Here is a 25,452-nt window from a genome sequence, read left to right as displayed (position 1 = left end):
TGTGCTGAGGCTTCTGGTTTCATGGTGAGGAGACCACGCAGTGTGTTCACTAAACAACAAGGATAGGGCACTGCCTTTATGAGTTGCCCAACTGAAGGTTTCCTTCTTTTTCAATGAAGAGTCATGGAAGATCACCATGGAAGAGAGTTTGGAAAAGGGGAAAATAGAGTCTTCATTGAGAAACCAAGAATAAAGCTAGAGGAGCTAAGGTTTAGCTGATGGGGAACCCTAGTGCACAAGTAAAAGAAAATGTGCTGTTTGGGCCTGCTGAGAGATTGGAAAAACATAATTAAAAAGGATTTAAACTCAGTGGAGTAGGAGAAGGAGATTGAGGGGGAAGGAGGAAGAATAGGAAAGTGAGGCACTGTGCAATGAAGTTGACCAAATTATGCTATGTATATTCATGAATATACCACAGGGAATCCCACTGTTGTGTATATCCACAAAGCATGAATTTAAAAAATAAATAAAGATAAAGAAGATCATTACAGGATTGAAAGTGGAACAGGAGAGGGAAGAAGGAGGAAAAGTAGAAGTACTGGGATTGAAGTGGAAAAAAGTATATTCTGTACATTTGTGAATATGGCAAAATGAACCCCATTACTAAGTATAACATTAATATACAAATTTACAAAAACATTTAAAAAGTATTTTAGGGGAGGTTAGAAATGGGAGGTACTAGTTAGCTAAATGTCTTTGGATCTCCAAGTATAGTGGGAAGAATATCTTTTTGACTAGAATGGATAACCTACCCAAAAGGTCCATGGAAATCTGGGCAAAGATAGCTTGCAATTGAGTAAGTTGACAAATTCTAGAACATTCTCTATCATATTATAAACATCTCTTCTTCTACTTTCAGGTTTAGTGACATATGTTGTTCAGTTCTAAATACTCCTAGAGAAAGTATGGCCTTGAAATCTTTTTATACATCAGAGTTTAAAATGGATCTTTGATTACTGGTGAGTTTTATGTCTCACCATATTTATGAAGAATATGCTACAGTAACACCCTCTAAACTATTGATTTATTTGTTGAAACAAAATCTACTATGGGCCTCATATGTCCAAGCAGATCTGGAAAATCCTAATTGATCTTTGACATCTACAATCACAATTTCAAAGATATTTAAAGTCCCATTGGTTAAGGGAAACTCACTTAGGTAACAGGCAGAAGATAATATGTAATAAGTGTCAAATAGAGGAATGAAGTAGTGCTTTCAGTAAGAATTTAATGGGAGGAGGGATTCTTGTGATATGAAATAATCACAGGACTATATCAATAGAATGTTGAATATATACTGATCTTTAATCTTTTGATTTAATAGCTGTCATGTTTAGATAAGTCCTGGTTACATTTGAGTATGTGATGAACTGGTGCACAAAAATTCTGATATGAAAATGAGTAAGTCATAGGCAACCCATTTGGGTTAAAAAATAAAATTGGTAGAAACAAAAGGTATACCCAGTGAAGAGAGCCAGGGATGTAGATATAAGAAGTATAAAAATGAACTAGGAAGTGATAAGAACCAAGTGCATCCTTGAGTTTTACTCTAGTGTTTGCAAGATGTTGATAATGGGCTTGATGCTGGCTGTGTAAGCAGTGCCTGATCAGTGTGAAGAACAGAGGGAAAAATGAGTATAAAAACAGTGAGTGAGGTTCAATGTGTTCTGGAGGAGATAAGCAAAAGGAGAACTGACTATATGTGTATATAAGAATACTTGTATAAAGGCATGAAATGGCATGAACATACTCTACATACAAAGATATGAAAAATTGTATTTCTATATGTGCAATAAGAATTGTAATGCATTCCGCTGTTGTGTATTTAAAAAATGAAATCAATAAAACTAAAAAAAAGAATTTGTAGTATGTGTATCTGTGCATATTTAAGATGGGTGAGGTGATTTGGTAGGTGAGAATTTCATGTTTATAGGAAAGTTCTTCTCTTAATGTGCTGAGAAACAGTGTGATAAGTTGGGCAGTATTTGCAGTGTGTATGGACACTCCAGTCTACTGTGCATTATGACTTTTTTCTCAGTAAGCTAAGTGACTCTGATACTCTGTGTGTCCAGATGGTAGAGTTGTATTAGGCTTATTTGTCCTCAGTATTCTAAGTTGCTAAAAATATAGTCATAGCATGAAAGCATGCAGTAGGGCATGGCAGGCAGGCAGTGCTGAGAATGTCTGCATAGAGATTGATCAGATCAAACATAGGTCTACACATCCGTGAATGGAAATCAGAAATAGCAAATAGTGGCATTTGCTCTTCAAAGATATATTTACATGTAAAATATTTTTTTTAATTTACATAGTTCTAAAATGGTTCAAAATTTTGCATTTTGGCTGAGAGGAAAAGAAAATGGACTAGTTTCTTGCCAGAATCTTTTGTGCTTATAGCCCTTTTTCTGAGGGGAAAAAAGGTTCATTAACTTCTGTTTAACTTTTGTTCTGGTACTTCTGGACTTTTTGTCATATTTTTAGTTGATATTAATTCTTCAAAAGGCATTGGGTTCGGATTCATGCTCCTCTTGCTAAGGGATTATATTGGTTAGGTACTTTCCTTCTTACCCCTTTCTCCATATTAAAATCTAGTTCCATCAGTATTTACTGTTTCTGTATAGAAAACTGCAATTTTAAAGTATTTAAATCTAAATGTATTTAACCAAACTTAAGTAGTATCTTTTCTCTCTTCTTTGTGGTATAAAAACATAAAATAATACCATTTCTTCCAATTATGCTACCTTAAGACATTTATTAAGATATTGGTATTTGTTGGTTTCTAATACATTGCCTTTGTATTTTGGAAAAGAGATATTTCAAATGTTTTCAAGAAATTGTTGTTGTTTGATACTATTTTAGCATCAGCTGAGAAATTATAATGCCCACTTTAATAATTTCATCATTGTTATATATTGATGAAGATGAAGCTGGAGAATATCATGCTAACTGAAATAAGCCAGTCCCAAAAAAACCCAAAGGCCAGATGTTTTTTCTGATATGTGGGTGTTAATTCACAATTGGGCAAGAGGGCTGGGTAAGAATAGAGTTACTTTATTTTAGGTGGAGGGGAGAAGGTATGAGTATAGGAAGGATTATAGAATGAATGAGACATTATTACCCTATATATACCTATATAACTATAAGACCTGTGGGATTCTATATCATGTACAACCAGAAGAATGAGAAATTATACTCAATTATATATGTTGTACCAAAGTGCATTCTATTGTCATGTATAACTAATTAAAACAAATTAAAAACATAAAAACAACAAAAATAACAGAGAACCCAGAAATTCATTGTTATAGTGAAACATATTGCTTAACATTTTTAAAAGTGAATTGGAGTTTATGTGAGTTATTGAAATACCTGTTGTCTATTTTTACAGGAAGAAATATCAAGAAAACCACACATATTTCCAGATGCCTGAGTGTTCACAGGTATGATATTAATGGAGGAGAAGTATTACAATGTCTTTAAGAGATTTTTCAAGATGACTAAAAATAAGAGTAGACACAAATATAATTAAATAATACCAAGAAGGAAAGACATGAGAGAGTGATTTTTTTCTAAGAATTGTGATAATAAATAATGTTCTCAAGTTTCATTTTCACTTGATCAATGTTTGAATGTTCTAGATCAAAGGAATTAAAATAGTCTTATATTTTCATAGCAGTTATTCATTGATCTAACTGCAAATAGTCATTCAGATAGGTTTGAAAACTTTCTAAGGATTAATTCCTTCAGGTAAACATATCTAGGATTAATACTGCCCTTGAGGAGTCAGATGAGTTATCTCTTCCTATCTTAAAATTTATGATTTTTTTTTTCTTGCAACAGGAACATTTGAAAACTGCTCTGGGCATGATATGGAGCTTACAAACAAGAGTTGGTTTCAGCCACCTACTTTCCTTCTAACAGGCATTCCTGGACTGGAGTTTGTACAAATATGGATCTCTATTCCAGTGGGCTTCATGTACCTAGTTGCCCTCCTAGGAAACTGCACCATCCTCTTCGTTATCAAAACCACCTCCATCCTTCATGAGCCTCAGTACATCTTCCTGTCTATGCTGGCAGCTACAGATGTGGGTCTGTCTTTATCAACTCTACCTACAGTACTCAAGTTCTTCCTCCTGAATCACAGGGAGATTGAGTTCCATTCTTGCCTGGCACAGATGTTCTTCATTCATACCTTCTCCTCCATGGAGTCAGCCATCCTGCTGGCCATGGCTTTTGACCGATTTGTAGCTATCTGTGACCCGCTGCACTATACTGTGGTTTTAACTCCTCCTAGAATTATAGGAATAGGGCTCATAGCTGTGTTTCGGGGTGTGCTGTTGATGGTGCCTTTGCCAATCTTGCTCAAGCGATTGCCTTTCTGCAAAGGTGTCATTCTGTCCCATTGTTACTGCTACCATCCTGATGTGATGAAGCTGGCCTGTGGCTCTGTGAGAGTCAACATTGTCTACGGACTGTCTCTAGTCCTCTGCTCCTTTGCAATTGACTCTATATTCATTGTCATTTCATACATCTTGATTTTGAAAACAGTGCTGGGTGTTGCCTCAGGAGATGGTCAACTTAAGGCACTTAATACTTGTGTTTCTCACATCTTCACTGTCTTTATCTTTTATGTGCCCCTCATTGTGTTGGCCTTAATTCACAGGTTTGGTACGTTCACATCTCCTCTTCTCCATGTCACCATGGCCAATCTCTTCCTCTTTCTGACTCCTGTCCTTAATCCCTTGGTTTATAGCCTAAAAACCAAACAGATAAGGTTAGCAATGCACAAGATACTCAAGAGCAAGGCAAACTTTATGTAGTCCCATATGGCCTTAGTCAAAGAGACACCCTGACCTTCTCTGCCCTTTGATCTATCTGCTTCTCTAGGGAATATGTCATCACTTCAAGATATGGTTTTACAAGAACTGATATATTTTCTTGTCTGCCAAGATGGTGGTGTCTTGTTTATTGTCTAAGAAGAAAATTACCACATTGTGAAATGGGAGTATTTGTAAACATCAGTGTGTGATATGTGTATTTCTGTTTTGTTTTCTCTTTTAAAGAAACACATGAAATGGTGTACCTTGAAAGTCTGTTGAAACTGAGCAGTTAATGACCATCTTATGGAAAATAGCAATGAAACCAGAACTAGGCAGCAAAAAGAAAAAAAAACATTAACTTGTTTTTTATAAATTTCAAATTACTCTTCCAAGGAATCATCCATTAGCATAAGTGAAAAATTTGAAAATTAGGGGAGGTAAAAATATTTTTGTATTGTTAACTAGAAATAATAAATTTAAAGTTGATGAAAGTTTATCTACCATTTAATGTGTCAATGGATAAACAATAAGGGGATCTATTTGACTTTTTGAAAGTGTAAAATTATATCAATATTAAAACTTAATACAAATGTCAAAAAACAATTTTAAAAAATGCAAAACACCAGCTTTTAGGTTACTCTTCCAGGACAACACATCTATATTTACTTAGCATAGTCAGGCCAGGTCTTTTTCATTTGATGGGCAGGGAATAAACTTTAGGAGACAAGAGTTCACTGTTTGAAAAACACTAAATGTACGTCTGAGGATAAATTCAGAGGAGACAAGAGTACCTGACATGGTATGGAGAGAAAAATGGTCATCTGAGAAGAAGAGACTGTGTATATAAGAAACCACCCTGTCTTCTCACTTGGAGTATTATTCTGATTGAACCAATATTCTCAGAAAAGGTAGTGCTTTGTGTTTTCCATGTTTCCCTCATTTTTAGAATGTAAATTCCACAAGGGTGAGTAAACTTCTTCTGTTGTTCAAAAATGTATTCCTGGTACCTATATGAAGCCCTGGAAAATAACAGGTGGAAACAAGTACCTATATGAAGCCCTGGAAAATAACAGGTGGAAACAAGTTTCCTGAACATGATGAATTCCTTTGTGTCTGCTGAACTGCTAGACTGTCTCCTTTCCTCCCCCCACCCATCTTCTTCATTTCCATAATTCTTTTAAACTAATTGATATGTTTCTTATTTGCTGAGATCTGGGAATATGAAGATAATGCAGAAAATTGCTTTAGTTTTGAATAGAGTCTATGTGGAAAGGCAAAGAGTACATAATGGATATACAGTGTCCATCATAAAGGTAAGGTCAGATCACTGTGAGATGTATTAAACAGGCTGTAAGAGTCAGAGACTAAAATGAGGAAATGAAAAAAGTAAAAACTAACAGCTCTTAGTCAGGGGAAAGTAGATTGAATATATTAGGCAAAATTAGAAGTATATGCAAAGGTATGGGAGTAGGACAGAGGACTATACCTAAAGGAGATACAGGTAATAGAGTACAACTACTGAAGACAGTTTGCAGGAAAGGAAGGGTGGCAAAGGATAATAGCAAGCGGTGGTTAAAAGAGCTTTAGTCAGTGTTTTACATTTATTTATTTAATTGATTAATTGGTATTAACATATATTAATTATATTAAAGTTAGTATTCTGTTAGCCAATTTCAATATTTTTTGCAGGATGTTGAAATGTTCTTCTTGGGTTGGGTTAATGTCTACCACCTTGATACTATTTTCACAATAGTCAAGGTCACTCTGATGATATATTAAGACATTATTTCATATATATTATTTAGCATTTTATCTATTATTAGATTTTTCTTTTTGGAAGTCTCTTGAATATTTAATTTTATTATTTCTTCTATTGTATTTTAATCTTTCTCCATCTCCCAACCCCTTACACACACACTGAGAATACAGGGGGAAACCAACCAAAAGGATTTTTCCTATTCTCATAGCTACTCAATATAGCACAGAATGCTTCTAAAACCAAGCAAACAATTCTCCAGTGGATACTAGTTGGATATATGTTAATTTGATTCAATTCTGACACCATCTGTCAAGAGATAGCATCAGATACCAATGAGCAAGGGCTCAGTCTCACAAGACCACCGCACTCAGGATCATTGGGTCAACGATGAAATTTCATTAACAAAATGTTGGTTGAAGAACTGGGTAGTGTAGTGATTCATGCCTATAATTTCAACAATTTGGGAAGCTTGAAGCAGGGTAGTACCTTAACAAGATACTATCTCAAAAATAAACATAATAATTAAAATAAAAGAGCTAGTGACATAGTTCAGTGGTAGAGTTCCCTTGGGTACAATTTCCAGTTCTGAGATATATATGTATTTTTTTTTCTTTTTAGAACTTACAAGAGGATCTCCAATGATGAACATTTTTTCCTTAATAAAGAATGTGAAGTGTATATAAGGCTAAACAATACAAAAATATAAAAAGAATCTGAACTAGCATGCATTGTTCAGAGAACTAAAGATTTTTTAGTAAGAATGGGGTGTGAAAGAAAATGGGAAAAGGTCAGATCATGGACAGCCTCCCATATCATAAGCATTAAGTTAAATTTGTCATAACAGACAAAAAATTCAATTGCAAAAACTCAAAGATTCAACATGATCATATTTGTTTTGCAGTTTAGGGAGCAAAGTAAGCAATTGTTTGAGAATGAGTTAATGTTAAGTGGGAAAATTCAGAAATTAAAATAGATAAAGAAGGAAACATTAAACTAGTGAAGTGAAACATTGAACTAGTGAAGAAAATATAGAATGTAAATGAGTGGACACATTTAAGATATATTTAGGAGACATAGTGAGTGAAAGGTGAAGAAATGTAGGAGGTACATAGAGATAATAAGATTCTTTTCACTATAGCAACATAGACATTCTAATCATAATTTACATACAATAGGAATTTAATAAAAGGAAGAATTTGGAGCAGAATTTCAATAATTTAATTTTGACTGAGTGCTCACACCTATATGAAGATCATAAATGAGTAAAAATTTCCTCAGTGATAATATAGAATATGTTCCATGTCTGTGGAGAAAATAAAAAGCAGTAAACATAGTAACAATGGTACAATCTGTAGGAAACTTGGATAAACAACTTTTTTAAAAAATATGGATTTTCATATCTTAGTGGAGGAGTTGGAAAGAATTTTATTGTATTTGACTCAAATCTTGGATAAACAAACAGAGTAATACACAAAATTATTTATACGTTTTCTACTATGATCCAGATACCTGTAATTTGATATAGTCAAAATAATATGGAAGAATTTAGAAAATATAATAAAACATATGGAAAGAAAATAAAATGGAAAGTTAGAATATATGGTTGGAGATTTGCTAAACTCTCTGGTCTTCTCGAAAAATTGTTGAATTATAAACTTTCTTAGGAAATATGGAAAAACATTAGAACTATCTATGACAAGGAGCTGCATGAATACTCTAGCCAAGTATTTCTCATTTGTTTCAACTTTGTTCACAAAATATCTCAAAACACATGTTAAGGAATGTGGGAGCAAAGACAATATTATGAATACATAAATGTATAATCTTTATTCATAAACTGTAATTTAGAAGATTTTATCATCATATTCATATTTATACCCACATCCTGTATGTAAAATTACAGCAAGAATATTCATTTTTTAAATAATTATAAAATTGAAAGTTCTATTTTCCCTCATTTAAATCATCTTTAACTTTTCTAATTCTTCATGCTTGCTGGACCTTGAAAGATTTTCTCAGAGCAGCACGGATCTGTTTGGTCTTCAGACTATACACAATTGGGTTGAGCATTGGGGGCATAAAGAGGTAAATATTTCCCAGGACTGCATGTGCCAATGGAGAACTTTTGTGGTGGATTCGATGCATTACAGTTATTGCCAGGAGAGGTCCATAATAAATAAACACAATAAAGATATGAGACAAGCATGTATTGAGTGCCTTCATCTGTCCTTCTCTGGAAGCAATACCCAGCACTGCTTGGAATATCAGAACATAAGAAAGGGCTATGAGGAGAAAATCAATCCCAAAAGAAAAGATGACCAAAATCAGACCATAGAAAATATTGATTTTGACTTGACCACAAGCTAGCTTCATGACATTTGGATGGAGACAGTAGGAATAGGAGAGCATCTGGCCCTTGCAGAAAGGCAGCCTCTTTAGCAGGATGGGCAATGGAGTCATGAGTGCTACACCCCTCAGCAAGGCTGCCAGTCCCATTTTGGTGACTTGTGAGTTGGTGAGTATGGTGGTATATTGCAGGGGGTGACTGATGGCCACAAAGCGGTCAAAAGCCATGGCCAACAGGATACCTGAGCCCATGGAAGAGGATGTATGAATAAAGAAGAGTTGAGTGAGGCAACTATCAAATGCAATTACATAGAGGCCAAGGATAAAGACCTTGAGCACAGACAAAAGGGTGGAGATAGAGAGGACAATATCAGCCCCAGCCAGCATGGACAAGAAATGGTACTGAGGCTCCTGTAGACTCCTCTCAGTCCTCACCAAGTATATTACTGTGCAGTTTCCTGCCATTGTAGTAATGTACATCAGGCTCAAGAGTGGTCCCAGCCATAGGCGGGCACCCACAAGCCCTCGGAGGCCAGTAAGAATAAAAAAAGAAGGCTGAAATGTCGTGGTATTGAATTCAAACATGAAAACTGTGAGGAGCCCTGTTCAAAACAGTTTCCCAGAAATGGATCCTAAGGAAGAAGAAAAAAGGAAATGTCAAATTCAGGAGACGAGTAATTTGACTAAAAGAGCCTAGTGAATATTAAAGTTTAAGGATGAGACTGAATCAAGAGTAAAATGACATTAATAATTCTTATACCGAGGAATAAAAGTGGTTTCCCTTCTGAAACTGCTGTGGGATCAGTTACTCTGTTTACTAAGAATCTCCACACAGACCTAAGCAAGTTAAACTTGAAATGAAAATGAGTAGAGTACCTACTACTATCTATTCTAAAGTCAGGTCCAGAAATTATGCAGTGGTAAAAGCAACTCTGTTGTAAAAACACAGGCTGCTTAAGACTCTCTTAGGAAAAGAAAGTGAAGAATAAGTGATCTTGAACAGCAGGCTAACCAGTGCTTCAGCACAGTTATAGAGACAATCTGTGCAACAGTGTTTCAGAGTCTCTCTCTCTCTCTCTCTCTCTCTCTCTCTCTCTCTCTCTCCCTCTCTTGCACTCTCTCTCTCTCTTTCACACACAAACACACAAATACACCCACACACAGTGTATGCATTGAGCTTTATCTCTGCTGAAACTTTCAGAAATTCTTTTCAATTCCCAAACTAACACAGAGAATTGACATTTTACATTGTGCTCCTATTTCTAAATAAGGACATATCCTCACTGTAATCTAAAATAGCCCCTTTCTCAATTTAGTCAGTGCTGAACTATCACTTTGTTGATCATTTCACCTATAATTGCAATCTTTTTGCTATTTGTTTCCTCATATCTGTAATATAAGACATTCAAATTATTTGTGATAAAAAGTTATATGACAAAATATTTCTCCTTTGAGCTGAATTCCCACTCTAATTACACACTAATTTTCTGTCATATATTAGTATACTTTAAACTTTAAATCTATATTTACATATATATCTGCACACATTAATATATAATATAGTTTAATCTTTCCATATTTATATCAAATTGTTATATATAAAATGGATAGATATACATATCATTATATGTGTGTCCCTTTATTATCCATAGTATGATCTTTACCTCTATTGTAACAATTTCATATAATTTTCAAACATACTCATATGTTTTATCTGAGTAAAGGGAGCTGAAAGGGAGCTCTAATAATTATTGTCACAGAATAAGAAGCTTAAATTCCTATTGGAGCAATTCTTAGTTGGGCCAACTAGGATGTGTATTCACCTGCTCTAACAGTCATCTCACCATTGGTTACTTAGATTCTTTCGGCTTTTGAAAGTAGTTGACCACCTCAATTATTTTGTCTGTGGAAACTTATCTTTCTTGACTTAAAAGATTACATTCTCTTGATATTTTTCTTGTTTTAAACAATACTCCTTAGACATTTTTAAGGTGTCTCATTATCTGTGAGAGACTCTGTAATTAGTATTACTCTGTTGTCAATCGCTATGTTCCTCATATCAATTAAATTTTGATGTTAGTTGCTTTTAAATATATATCTTGTTTTTTTCCTCGTGTTACTTTCATGCATTTTGAATTTAACTTTTGTAAAACTAAAGTCACTTTCCATATACATAATTAGATGTCTGAACTGTCTCCATGATATAGCCTTATAATTATCTATAACACAGTCCTGAGGAAATCATCATATCTGTCCTAGATTAATTAAATACATTACTACAGACACTCATATATTAATGATGAGAATACATTTCACTTGCTGGTCCTATAATTTCACTTTCTCTTCATCAAGTAATATGTGACCAAACGTTCAAAAAATGGTATCATTTAACAATGCAATGATCCAAAACTGTCAACTTAGATAAATAAAAATTTATACCTCCAAATTCTAAAACACTAAAGAACATTTTAAATGACATGATAAAGAACCTCAAATAAATAAAATTATCTATACAAAAGTCTTCATTTTTCTTTAATCTCTTCCATATATATATACTACATATGTATGTATATATAAAGACAAAGATGTGTATATATATATTTTATATATATTATATACATATATGTATGTATATATAAAAGACAAAGATGTGTGTAGTATATAAAGACAAAGATGTGTATATATATATATATATATATATATATATATACACACATCTTTGTCTTTTATCCCTCCTAAATTCAAACAAACATACACTAAATGTTGAACAAAGAAGAGAAAGTACATTCATTGAAATACTAATTTTTACCATTTTTCTTGGGCAAAGGGAATGAAAGTTACGAGATAAAACTGATTTATAATGACCAGGCTCAAACATGCATGGGAAAAGGTTTTAAGAGAGAAGACACCTGTTCCATAGAATCATAGAGATTTCCCAACTGGCATGATTGGTATGCACAAAGATTGGGGAAAGCAAAAGGAGAAAATAGAATCATAGATTTGGAGTATTTGAAATTTTGTTTACTAAGTTGACTTACCAAATTGTTTTCTAATTGACTTAGAAAAATAATATTCACCTTTATTTCTTCCCATATCCCCTCCCCAGTCTAGTTACTTAGAGATATGTAGAATAAAGATGAGGATGCTGAGGTGCCTTCCTTAAAGATATTGAAGAAACTACCCAGAAGAGATTGATAGCATTAGTGCTATATCACCTTTGAAGGCAAAGTAAAGGACTTACCACAATGACCTAAAGCCAATTTCTATCCAGTGCACTCTCATATCTACCATTGTCAAATAACTAAACTAAGAAGGAGACATGCCAAAATTAATAGTTAACTGAAATAAAACTAGTGGAAGAAATTTGTACAACCTTCTTACTAAGGTAACTAAAGTAAACACAGTGTTTCAATGGTAAATAAAAATAAATAATGAATCCAGGTGTGGTTGTACACACCTAGAATCCCAGCTACTTGGGATGCACAAAGATTGGGGAAAGCAAAAGGAGAAAATAGAATCATAGATTTGGAGTATTTGGGCAACTTATTGAAACCCTGTTTCAAAAAATAAAAATAAAAACATCTGGAGTAGCTCAGTGGTAGGTGCTTGTTCTGGGTTCAATCAAAACTGAAAGAAAAAGAAAAACAGATAATGAAGTTTTTAAAGTTACTAGAAGTATAGAAAAGCATATCATCTAACTCACAGGAAAAAAATGTATGTACTAGAAAAGAAACTTAAAACATAAATTAATATTCTCAGATATACTTAGATATATAATATTTAAAAATAATCCATTCATAAAGCAACAGGATACCATGTAAAACACTATCTGGTACCTGGGCTTGTATCAGAATTTTTTTCTGTTGGGCTTATTCAAACACTGAAGACTGAGGCTCAACCCCAGGGTCTCTGATTCAGTAGGCCTGGGAGGGGCCTGAGGATTGATATTTCTAATAATATCCCTGGTCATACTTATGTGGCTGGTTCAAGGACCCAACTTTGAGTACCTCTGAGGTAAAGAAAAAATCTGAAGAAAAGAAAACTTCTATGAATTCAATCTGGACAATTAGAACACAAATAAATAAAACACCAATTACAAAAAAGAAAAAGAAAAATGATAAAATAAACTAGAGAAAAATAAATAAAATCATGGTCACACAAATGAGAATATATGAATATGTTAAGGAGGTATAATATGTGATTTCCTAAAGGACAAAATACTGACATTGAAGGCAGGATCACTTAAGAAATTGTGTAAGAAAGGGATTCTTGATATCATCCTGAAATGATACATAGGTATAACAAAGAGAAGGATAGAAAAAAATACACCCTTATGACACTTGAAAACTCATTGGAAAACATGAACATCTTAAGTGCTTATTGATAACAAGACCACATAGAAGAAATAAAGGAAAAGGGAAAAGTCCACAAATCAGAGATAACTAGATGCTATTATTCTCATTATTAAACCAGGATTGTAGAAACAGTAAAATGATGCTTCCCTGTGTTGTCGTCGTCGTCGTCGTCCTCCTCCTCCTCCTCCTTCTCCTCCTCCTTCTCTTTCTCCTCCTCCTTCTCTTTCTCCTCCTCCTTCTCTTTCTCCTCCTCCTCCTCCTCCTTTTCTTCTTCTGCTCCTTCTTTTCCTCTTTCTTCTTCTTTCTTCTTTTGTTCAATCAAGAATTCTGTAGACCTCTAGCTACCAATTAATGTGAGGAAAAAATACAGATACCTTGAATTTTATAAAAATAAAGGAGGGCTGGTGATATATCTCAGTTGGTAGAGTGCTTGCCTCGCATGCATAAGGCCCTGGATTAAATCCCCAGCACCACAAAAAAATAAAATAAAATAAGGAACTTTTATCCAAAGTCATAGACAGAAGTTCATTAAGAAAGTGGAAGCACATTTAAGAGAAAACATGGGCCATCTCTAGAGTGAGAACTTTTGGGGTAAAGCAAGTAATACACATTCAAGAGAGAATGGGTGTTCTCTCCAGGGGGGTGGGGGTTAACAGCCATGAAAGTTTTGGGATATATATGCTGGAAAAAATTATTAAAGAATGTTTTCCAGAATAATGAGTCTGGAAACCAAGAAAGAGAAATAAAAGATGCATGAAGTGGGATCCAGGATTCTCAAGAGAGGCAAAGTTAAGGTGATGAGTATTGCAGAGAGAAACTGGAAATATGCATGATGGAGATGAGAAGTCAGCAAACCTCCAGATGAAGCAAAATGTTCCAAAATAAAAAGATGAAACAAGAAGAAGAAATCTTAACAATATATTAAACATCAAAACTGGCAGACAGCATATGGGGTCATGATAATGGAAGCATGTTTCTTTTTCAATAGGATAGGATATTGTTTTGGTTAGAAATTCCATGTAAGACTAGGAGTGGCTAGCTCAGTAAGCTCAGTGGTGGAGTGTGTGCTTAGGATGCAGGAGGCCTTGGGTTAAAAAAAAAAAAAAACACAGAGAACTTGCACAAAAAATGAAATCGAAAATGATGATAAATTAAATAACCAAATATTAAGAAAACTAATATTTGGTATAATTCCTGGTAACTTTTGGAATGGGAGAAAAACTAATGATTTTACCCACATTTACAAACTTTCTTGTTGCACAGTGATTGCTGTATTAGAATCTCACAGAATAACATTTTTCCCTCAAACAAGATTCAGTGCTACCTAATAAGAATTTTAGAAATTAGATGCAGTCAATAGAAAACACAGAATATTTCAAAATTATTCATAAAACAAGGGGTTGGGGTTGTAGCTCAGTGGTAGAGCGCTCACCCAGCATGTGTGAGGCATTGGATTTGATCCTCAGCACCACATAAAACATTAAATAAAGATATTGGATAAAGAAAAACATGGTTAATACCAGCACAGCCAATGCAAAACTAAATTTAATAAATAAGAGAGAAAAAGAAGATTAGAGGAGAAATAGTGGAAATTTTAGAGGTAAAACTTATCATGGTGGGAAATAAAAATATACTACTAAGTAAATATAATGATAAAGAAATATTTACATATAATATTTAAATATATGAATAAAAAATGAGAAACAATATTCAAGATATAAGAATATTTTTGAGAAGGTTAGGAAAATAAGCCTATATTTCATTATTGCTAACCTAAAGTCCATGAATTTTTGTTTATTCTCATTTGTTATACCCCAATGGAAAATTGTTAATTTTTTTTTCAAAATAAGCACTATTATAGGTTAATATATGGCAAGAATGATATATTCTGATTCATGAAAAGAAAAAAAGTCAAACTCGTAGGCTGGAAATTTGCATTTTTTCAAATTTAGCTCCTCTTCTCCCAAATTTTACTTTTTCAAAAATAAAAGATGTGCACCCTTCTTAATGCCCCCTGAATCCTATAAACAGCAGACTTTCCTATCTTTCAACCTGGTGTCCCTTTCATAATGTCTCTGCTATAAAATATTCATGTCTCTTCTCTTTTGGAGTTCATTTGTTCATCATTTCAACCACTTTTTAAACGTTTATTGAAATCATACTGTATACAAGGGATTGCTCTAATGCCCTGAACACATGGGGAAATAACTTCATTATTTTCATGACATTGTTATTAAAACTAATTAATATAAAATCTCGAAGTGTAATCATATTTATATCTGTAAGTTGAGCCAAATGATCTCTGCTCAATTTTATCCTTAAAAATTTCCAAATCTCTGAAAAGAAAACAAAATTTAATGGAGTTTTTCAACATTGTTCAGTCATTGCTACACAGGAGAGAATGCTTTTACTAGACGTATGTAATTATTATCCTAAAATGTACTGAATATCAGAAGATAAATTTGAAAGCATACAGTTACTGATTGAGATACCATAACCATTTGCAGGGGAAACCACACTTCTTTGTTCAAGAGCTTCTGGTATTCAGTGTACTCTAAGTCAATATATTATGGGGCTGAGACATTACTTTTAACTTTCTGAACAGGGTACAAACCTAGATTTCAGAAAAAAAAAACAAATAGTAAAAGTAATTTATACCCTTTGATTATGTATCCTCTCTAATGAGGTATTATATTAACCTGAAGGTATTGTATTAACAAGAAGAGGTTGACACAAGTGTTTGGAATGAAATGGGGAAATAAGTTATCAGGAAATACACAGGGAGAATTCTTGTCAAAGGAGAGACCAAGGGACTTAGCTTTAATGCATGTGGGAGAGCACAACTGAAAGAAAAACTCAGCTTAGTGGAACAAAGGTCCTGGCTGAGGTAAGACTGGATATAGTTTGCAAGGATCAGGTTGTAATGAGCCTAAGTAAATCAATAGACTCCTGATAGGATTATGTTTTCAATTCAGAAAGTTTATTTCCACTACTGTTTAGAGAACGACTTGAAAGGGAAGAACTGTAAGAAAAGAAAGATACTTTGAACCTGTTTTAGTTTCCCAGGAAAGAAGAACCTGGGTCAGAGTGTGTTTGATACTGTGAATAAAAGTGAATGTGCTCAAGCCATATTTTGGAAGAATGTGGATGTGATTCTTTAATCCCTGGTAAATCACTAAATCCTCCTGATACTGTTTAAGTTTATATCTAACAATGTATAAGTCATGTCTTGGAACTGTACCCCCTCAATATAACCTTGTGGTCTTATGTTTGGGCACATGAATGTCACCCAGAAGCAGACCAATAAAATAATATTTATGCTTAGCATCTTATTCTTCATCTATATCCTAGGTAGATTCCCAAGCACACAAATGTTTAGGTTTACCTTGATGCCTATGACTGGAGAACTTGGGTGAGGCTGGCACTGCAGTTCCATCAACTGAATTTTCATGGAAGTACTTATTGCTTTGGATAATGATCCCAGTGGAATTTTGTGAACATTCTCTCTCTCTCTCTCTCTCTCTCTCTCTCTCTCTCTCTCTCTCTCATAAAATTCATATATAGAAATACATATATCCCTAATGAAGCAATTGTTCTTCCATTCCAAAAATATGTGTGTTTATTGGCTGAGAAGGGGGTTGTTTAAGAATGTGCAATAACATGGTCATCAGGTAAAAAAAAAAAAAGTTTAAAAAATTCAGAGATGATTGCAACCACAGAAAGTCAGTTATTGCAAACATCGGACAGGAATGTATTTTAATTCTTTTGGTGAATGAGAGGCAAAAGATACTCAAGTTTAAGATAAAACTAATTTCCTGATGAGTTATGATAAACAGCTATAAACTTTGAATCATTAATCAATGTTTGATTATAAATTAACCAATTGATACAATTTATAAGGAGTATAAAATTCATTTGAATTTCAAAGGATGTAGAGGAATCATAATATTTTTAAGATGAAGTTGGAAACAACTTTACAGTGTGTGATTTTAAGTCTTATTATAATGCCACAGGAATAAAGACAGAACACTAATAACATTAAGATAGTTACATGGATCATTGAAACAAATTAGACTGTTCATACATAGATTAATGTATATATGCCTGATTTATCCAACAATAGTATAAGGATAATTCAATGAATGAAACTGATCTTTTTAAGAAATCTTGATGGTTAAACACGACATTCATATAATATTTCATAATTTATGTTATATAAATGGCATTTATGGTTTATATGGCATTAGTTTAATGCCATATAAAAATTAATTGTAATTACAGCAAGACCTAAACACAAAATTTAAAATCATAAAACATCTAGTAGATAGCCTCATAGAAAATATTTTTGGTCCTTGATTGTGACTTATTAGAATTTAACATCATGAAATGAAAAAAAAGTAATAATTTAGACTTTATAAAATATTTTTTAATTCCTTCCTTTGAGAAACATGATTAAGAAAATGAAGGTAAACCATGTACTGAAACAAAGATTTTTTTTTTAAATGACACAAAATAAATTCAACACGGTAAGTGCAATCAAAACCATGAAGTCATAATGGAATGGTTGGAATAAAATAAGCACTTGATAATACTGCTTTAGTTATTATTATTATTGTCATGAATTTACTTTCCAAATCAATTGAAGGCACTGAATTCACTTTTTTTTCCTGTTGCTTTCTAGCATAAATAATTTTCTGTTTAGAAATAGCACCCAACACTATCACTCTTCTTCTATCTTGACCTGAGTTAAATAGCTTTGGGTTTTTTATTGAATGTTGAGTGTGAACTATGGAACATGACAGGCTTGCTTTATATCCCAGGAAATGCCAATTCCAAGATATTTACCTGGAAAACGAGTCAGTTTGAATTTAATTTGTTAAAATATTCATAACATAAAGCTACTAATATAAATGCAAAAATGATATATTTCAAATATTCATTAATTTGTTCATTAACAAGGGAACTGTAATATGATAATAAAGGAGAAGAGCTCTGAGGAACAGGGGTTTGAACAAAGGTAATTTGTATAAATATTCAAGTAAGCTTGCTAAATTAGACATAAAGTGAGTTAATGCATATAAGTTTATATCTAACAATATACATGTCTTAGAAACACAGTCCTTCAATATACACATTGTGGTTTCATTTATGGAAAAAAATATTAACCATGAGTAGAGTAAGACTAATAAAACAATATTTATGCCTTAATATCAAAGAGATTTTTAATTCTTAGGAAACAAAATTACTATGCTTAGCTTTTTTTGTTAATTTGTTTGTTAATAATAGAATACTCTGAAACTAGTAAGCCAAAAATATGTTTGACAATAAAGGTCGAGGGAATTGTTACTAATGAGAAAAAAGAGAAAGGAATAATTTTTGATAATATTGAATTTTTCATTTTATAGAATAGAATTAAATAAATGGTCCAATCCATCTAAAGAGAATATTCTATACCCTTAATCTGCCTCATTATTTCATTTATAGATTAAAAAGAGATGTAAAACAAAATACTAAAATAGATACCAAATTCAAAGTAAAGATTTTATGATCCTAAAGATAGTATTAAGCACTCAGCACAATTAGATTTTTACTTATTTCTGAAGCTATATCTCATTTACTTTTATTTTGTTTTATACTAAATTCTCATAATTTAGATAAGTATTAGCTTCTACATATCTGGGAAATATGATTACCACAAAAAGTTTGGTATTTCTTCAGTGTTGCAACACAAACATTAAACAAACAAACAAACAAACTTTCATATTACATAGTTCTAGAGTAAAACCTGAAGGGGAAAATTGTATTCAGATGAAGCATGAATGGAGGAATTTAATGGAATGTTCATAGTATTGATCTCAAACATACCATGCAGAAAAGTGAAGGGTTTCACAAAGGAAATCTGCCTCCAGTTTTCAAAAAATTAAAGAATTGTTGAGCAATGGTCTCCAGATCTCTGCACTCATGCTTGGAGAAGTCAAGAGATGCCTGACCAGAAAGACTCACCAAAAGAAAATGATCAAATTGGACCTTAAAGGATGGAAAACAGTTTCAGAGACAGAATTTCATTTAATAGTTTTAGTGTGTTTAATATTTATTAAATGTTCTTTTACTAAGAGCAAAGATCAATTTTTTTTTAATTAACCCCCTCTATCTTGTAAATATTTACTAGAACACAGGTAAGTAAATGATTTGGAATTGAAACCAAATTTTCATAATTTGTTTATATATTTCAGTCTTCCTGAATGTTCTTAACAAGCTATACTTCCCTCTACATTCATATACCAATTCAAACCAAACCCTATCCCAATAATTACGTTCTGTTCCCTACATTGTTGGTGTTGTATGGTTTTCATTCATAGGATGTAAGCTATGGGACTATTATGTCTTCTATATGATTCTAATGCCCACTAAATATATCAGAAAGATATTAAAATATATATTTTGTGTGGTACTGAATTCTGAATCCAGGAACACTTTACCACTAAGCTACATATTTTATTTTGAAGCAGGGTCTCTCTAAGTTGCAAGAGGCTATCCTAGAACTTGCAATCCTCATGCCACAACCTCCGAGGCACCTGAGATTTACAGGTGAACATCACTACACCTCATTTAAAAATATTTTTTGAGTGTTTATTTGAACTATCATTCAAAAATTCATTTAAAACTTTCTTAAAGAAGATTTGAATACTTGCTGGTTCTACTAAATGTTTATTTATTACTACAGATAATGAAGTCACTCTCTTTCATTTTCCTCCAACCTTGAACCTAGCAGGACAAGTCTTCATTTGCTTAAGACTCTAAAAACAGTTGGCCCCAGGAGAAAACACACCAATTCATTTTTCCTCCTGGGGAAGTTAGAGAAGAGGGATACATCTTTATTAATGAAGTCAGGATATGAATATCCATTTTAATACGAAATTGGAAACAAAAAAGAATCTAAATTAAGTATGACTTTGACTGAAGTATCAAGATGGATAAGAATAACCATTTATCAGACTCATGTCATTTTTTCTCAGAATGTTCCTTTATCTTTTGTTAATCATTAAGATGTTTTCAACATCAATCAATATAAAATATACAGTCATAAATTCATCATCAGTTTTGGATTTTTAGTGTTCCAATTTAAGCAATGTTAGAAACCAGGAATCATGTGACATCAGTACTTCTCTATAAAATCAGCCCTTGGGGCTGAGGTTGTGGCTCAGTGTTACAGCGCTTGCCTGGCACATGTAAGGCCCTGGGTTCAATCTTCAGCACCACATAAAAATAAATAATCAAATAAAGGTATTGTGTCCATCTATAACATATATATATATATATATATATATATATATATATATATATATATATATGATATATCACTCCTTTCCTGATCATTTATAATCCAGAGTTAGACTTAACTTACTTACAACTTAGTTGTGATGATAATGTATTTTCATTTAACTCATACCCCCAAAAAATGAACTAGGCTTCTATTGCAATTTCTCCTTATTATTACCAGTCATCATTCAGGATCACAATTATTATAATTTAAGCATTCTGCCTTTCTTTCCCACCTTAGTTCCCTTCTTAAAGGAAATGCCTGAGCATTTTTTCATATTCAAATGCAAGGGACCTAGCATGTTATTTGGCACATAGATCTTAAATAGCATGTTGCTAATATAATTGCACCTTCTGATACAATGAGAAAATCTCACTCCCCAGCAACAACACGTTGTGCCCAAAATCGCTTGCGCAGGGCAGCTTGGATCTGCCGGGATTTGAGACTGTAGACGACAGGGTTTAGCAGTGGTGTCATGAGGAGGTAGGCATTGCTCATGGTGGTGTACAGAATTGGGGACGTTTCCTGGGTGTAACGATGCAGTACTGCAAGGCTGATGAGAGGCAAATAGAACACAAGCACTGTGCACAGGTGGCAGGCACAGGTTTGCAGTGATTTCCAGTTTCTGTCTTGGATTCCCAGTTTCATAACAGTGCCCAAGATTTTCATGTATGAAACAAGGATGAAGATAACATCCACTGCAAAGGTGCAGAGCACACAGACCAACCCATAGACACTGCTGAAAGTAACATCCCCGCAGGCCAGTTTCAGCATATCTGGATAGTAGCAATAAGAGTGTGAGAGGATATTGGCCCCACAGAAAGAAAAGGTCCTCATGAAAAAAGGCAGAGGGGCCAGCAGAGTGGCACCCCGTATGAGGGCAGCTCCACTAAGGCAGGCAACAGTGTAGTGCGTCAAGATCCTGGTGTAATTCAGGGGGGCACAGATAGCCACCAAGCGGTCAAAAGCCATGGCCACCAGGACACCAGATTCTACAGAGGAGAGGGTGTGGATGAAGAACATTTGAGTCAGGCAGGCATCCAGATCAATGTGGTGGACATCAAACCAGAAGATAGCCAAGACACTTGGCATTGTTGACAAGGAAAGGCCCAGGTCCGTGAAGGCTAGCATGGCTAAAAGATAGAACTGTGGTTCATGAAGATTCTGTTCTGTTCTGACTATAACCAGGAGAAGGACATTACCCACAAGAGCCACCAGGTACAGGAAACAGAAAGGAATGGAGATCCACATATGTGCAGCCTCCAGACCAGGAATACCAATGAAGAAAAAAGTGGGCCAATTAGACGTGTTATTAAAATCCAGCATGGTGAGATGTAGGTAGGACTGCAGTCCAGGATTCTTGCAAACCTACAAAAGAGAGATCCAGTGTCAAGGAAGTGGAAAAACAAATTGGAAGTAAAATATATATAAATATATATTTATATGAAATTATAAGATAGGGAGAACTAAAAAAACGAAAGCCAAATTTTGTGAGTGAGGATGTAAGACAACTGGAATTCTCATATATTGCTAATGGGGTGCAAAATCATACAAGCCTCTTTGGAAAAAATTTAGCAGTTTCTAAGTATGGATTTATCATTCAGGTAATATTACCCACTGATTCCACACCTAGGAATTTACCCAAGGGAAAGGAAAACACTTATCAACATAAAGACTTATACAAAATTATTCCTAGAAACTTTACTTAAGGTTGTATGTAGCAAAGAACTGAAAGGAAATCAAATATATATTCATTATTGAATGGATAGACTGTGGCAGATCCTATAATTTAAATTTCAAAAGGAAGAAATTACTTATGGTTGCAACAGCAGGACTTGATCACTTATGCTATGCTAAAGAAGACAAATACAAAACACCAAATGCTATGTGATCTCAGTAACATAAGTAAATAAAGGGTAAAGTGTTTGATTACAAAGGGAAATGCACAGACATTTTAGAAAGATGAAAATGTTCCATACCATCGTGATTATTTCCATGACTTACACATTTAAAAATCTCATCAAATTTTGCTGTTAAAATTGGTGAATTTTATTTTATGTAAGTAATAAATCAATAAAACTGACTAAAAATAAATATTTCTTTGTCTGAAGAATGGCTTCTTAATAATAATAAATCCATATTCATCAAAGTATATTTTTTTGGAAATTTTCCTAAATTTCTGCCTTTCAATTTATTCATAAAGGAATACAATGGGTGTGTGAAATAACTTGACTCCCATTACCAGAAATTCATATGTCAGGGCTGAGCCCCAGACACTAGTATTTTTCACCCTCCTGTATTTGACTCTGATATAGATTGTTCACATATCATAAAGAGCTTCATGACCTCACTGATATTGTTGTTTAAATATTATCTTGTAATTTTTTTCTCCATTTCAAAGAACCCTAAATCCCTACATGCATCCCTCTGTCCTACAAATGCAAAGCTGTCTTTGGACAAAAAGCATAAAATTCTATATTTCTCTTTGGTTAGCTTCTTCTCTACTGGTTATCTTCTGGGCAATTTGAGTTCTCTCAAGTCTTCAGTTAACACACTTACTCTCATACTCAATCCAGGTTACCTTTTCTGAATATATATTTTATTTTGCTGAGCCATGGACATCATAGCCCAAATGATTCATGGGAAATTCAAATATATGCCCTAAGCATATGGGACAATTTAATCTTTCTCAAATCTTACAACTTTCTCTTGTGTTTACTCCAGAAATATGATCGATGAGCTAACTATTCAATTAATGCCTGTTTATTTTTGTAGTTCTGGGGATCACAGGATCAGAAACCAGAATATCTGGTATTGAATTAGGACCCTACTTCTTACTTGTAATTTTTCTTTGGTTAAGTTTTCTCTCTGGGCCTATTTCCTCATTTATAAAATGGGAATGCTATTGTGTACATTCCCTAGGCTTCTAATGAAAAGCATAAATACTATTTAAGCAGAGAGAATTACTAATAAATCAATCAATTATTTTTCATTTTTATCATCATTGCTTTAAAATTAACTCTGATCTTTTTTTTCTGGTATCTGTCTAAAATATCCATACAATTGTTGTGAGTACATATCAGAGCTCCATCCTTAGATTTTATTAGTTTATGTTTTTACATGTTTGCTCAAGCCAAATACTCTGACTCAATTGTTGGATTCTCCCTCCATCTTTCATAGCTAGTGAATTCCTGATCAGTCTTTAACTAACCTTTCATTAATCACAGATTTTATCTGCTCCAGACAGTATTCTCTGATCCTTTTACCTAGAATTAATAGTCTTCTGAATATTTTTGGTACCTTTTCATTATTCTATGTTTGATCATCTTTCTTCCCTATCATTTAGTCTTCAGGTATTTGAAATCATAATTTTTTGTTACCCTGAGATTTTTTTTTCACAAAAGTGTTAGGCATTGTACATATTATGACAAACTACTTTTGTGTAAAGACATGATTCCTACCTTAGGTAAAAATGACTGAAATAAGTTACTTGATTTTTTTGAATCCTACTTATCTTTTAAATAAATTTGTAATAGTGATACTCTATGTAAATGTGGTTGTGAGGATTTATTCTATTAATAGAACAAAAGTCAATTAATTCCCATTTGTATCTGAGCTTCCACAGTACTCAATTCAATACAAATATAAACATAAGTGAATTATGGAAATTATAAAATAAGATCCCACATTAATTTCACTAGAAATCACAATGAATCATTAAGAACAACAAAATTATTTCTGTAAAACAATAAAATCTCATAGTTTTTATAGTCCAAAATTTCATAAACTAAATTTAAGTAGTATAGAATTTCATAAGCTACATACATATATGATTTATTGAAATTCATAGTATAAAATAATAGTATATGAAAGAAATTCTATATATAACTGAGGTTCTGCATATTTATAACTGAACTTTGCATGTATTATGTATTATCTGTACTTTTGAGAGCATTGTGAAAATGCAAAGTCATATATTTTATCAAGTTCCTGGTAACTAATGGTAGGTTAAATATTTGTTGGATTTTAAAAAAGAGCAGAAGCTATAAAGACAGAAGTAGATACAGAGGAAGAAAAGCAAGGAAAAAAGTTTTTTAGAAACAATAATTAAGAGCACTTCATGTCTGGCCCATCTCCATATCTAGTGGTGAGGTTGAAACACATTTACTAGATCCTGGTACTTGAATTTCTATGAAAAAATAAACTATTGTGTTTGTTAACATTTAGGTACTGAATGTTTTATATATGTGTGTATGTTTACAGCCTTAAATTTTAAAAAGAATATTATACATATTCCTTTCAGTGAGACCCACCTCCATGGATGAGGTTAAAGCTCTAGACTAAATAATGTTATTAAAATATCTCATATTTGTACATAAGCATGTATATAAACCCACTCCTTCATATATATATACATCTTCTATGCATGCACCTTAGTTATTGGCACAAAGCTTCTTACTTTACCGTAACTTTAGTTTCAAGCAACTCCTTCCTTCTTTCTTGTCTTCCCTTTCTTTTTATTTCTCCTGCTTCTTTTATATGTTTATGTTATAATATGCATATTATGTTATGTTATACCTCCTTATATGAATTTCTGTATCAGGTGAGGTTCTAAGCACTGAATGAGAAATTCAAACATAAGTGGAAAAGAACAAGTCTTATGGAAGATTACTATTATTACAGTTTAAATATTAGCTTCATCACCTCATGTTTGTACAGCCCAAAGGGCCACCTGACGTTTCTGAGAACAACATTTCTTATTGTTAAAATATGTGAATCATAACTATTAATGGGTATTTAGAATAATTAATTAAACATAAGACAAAAAATAATCCTAACAATTGAAAAACA

The 25,452-nt window shown here is 33.1% G+C and overlaps 3 protein-coding genes across 3 annotated transcripts; 1 reads left to right on the top strand and 2 right to left on the bottom strand.

Moving 5' to 3' along the window:
• Positions 1-3,869: 3,869 nt before the first annotated feature.
• LOC107157189 (olfactory receptor 51A4-like) lies at positions 3,870-4,820 on the top strand. The gene has a single exon (XM_015503511.1). It carries the CDS (start codon positions 3,870-3,872, stop codon positions 4,818-4,820), a length of 951 nt encoding a protein of 316 aa, XP_015358997.1.
• A 3,745-nt stretch (positions 4,821-8,565) lies between these two features.
• Positions 8,566-9,510, bottom strand: LOC107157180 (olfactory receptor 51E1-like). Its single transcript, XM_015503499.1, has one exon. It carries the CDS (start codon positions 9,508-9,510, stop codon positions 8,566-8,568), a length of 945 nt encoding a protein of 314 aa, XP_015358985.1.
• Positions 9,511-20,944: 11,434 nt separating this feature from the next.
• Positions 20,945-21,952, bottom strand: LOC107160937 (olfactory receptor 51G2-like). Its single transcript, XM_015507510.1, has one exon. It carries the CDS (start codon positions 21,925-21,927, stop codon positions 20,974-20,976), a length of 954 nt encoding a protein of 317 aa, XP_015362996.1. The 5' UTR covers positions 21,928-21,952; the 3' UTR covers positions 20,945-20,973.
• Positions 21,953-25,452: the final 3,500 nt, after the last annotated feature.

The sequence above is a fragment of the Marmota marmota genome, unplaced genomic scaffold (genome assembly GCF_001458135.2).
Source record: "Marmota marmota marmota unplaced genomic scaffold, marMar, whole genome shotgun sequence".
Classification (NCBI taxonomy): domain Eukaryota; kingdom Metazoa; phylum Chordata; class Mammalia; order Rodentia; family Sciuridae; genus Marmota; species Marmota marmota.
This window is presented reverse-complemented; position numbering and strand designations above follow the sequence as displayed.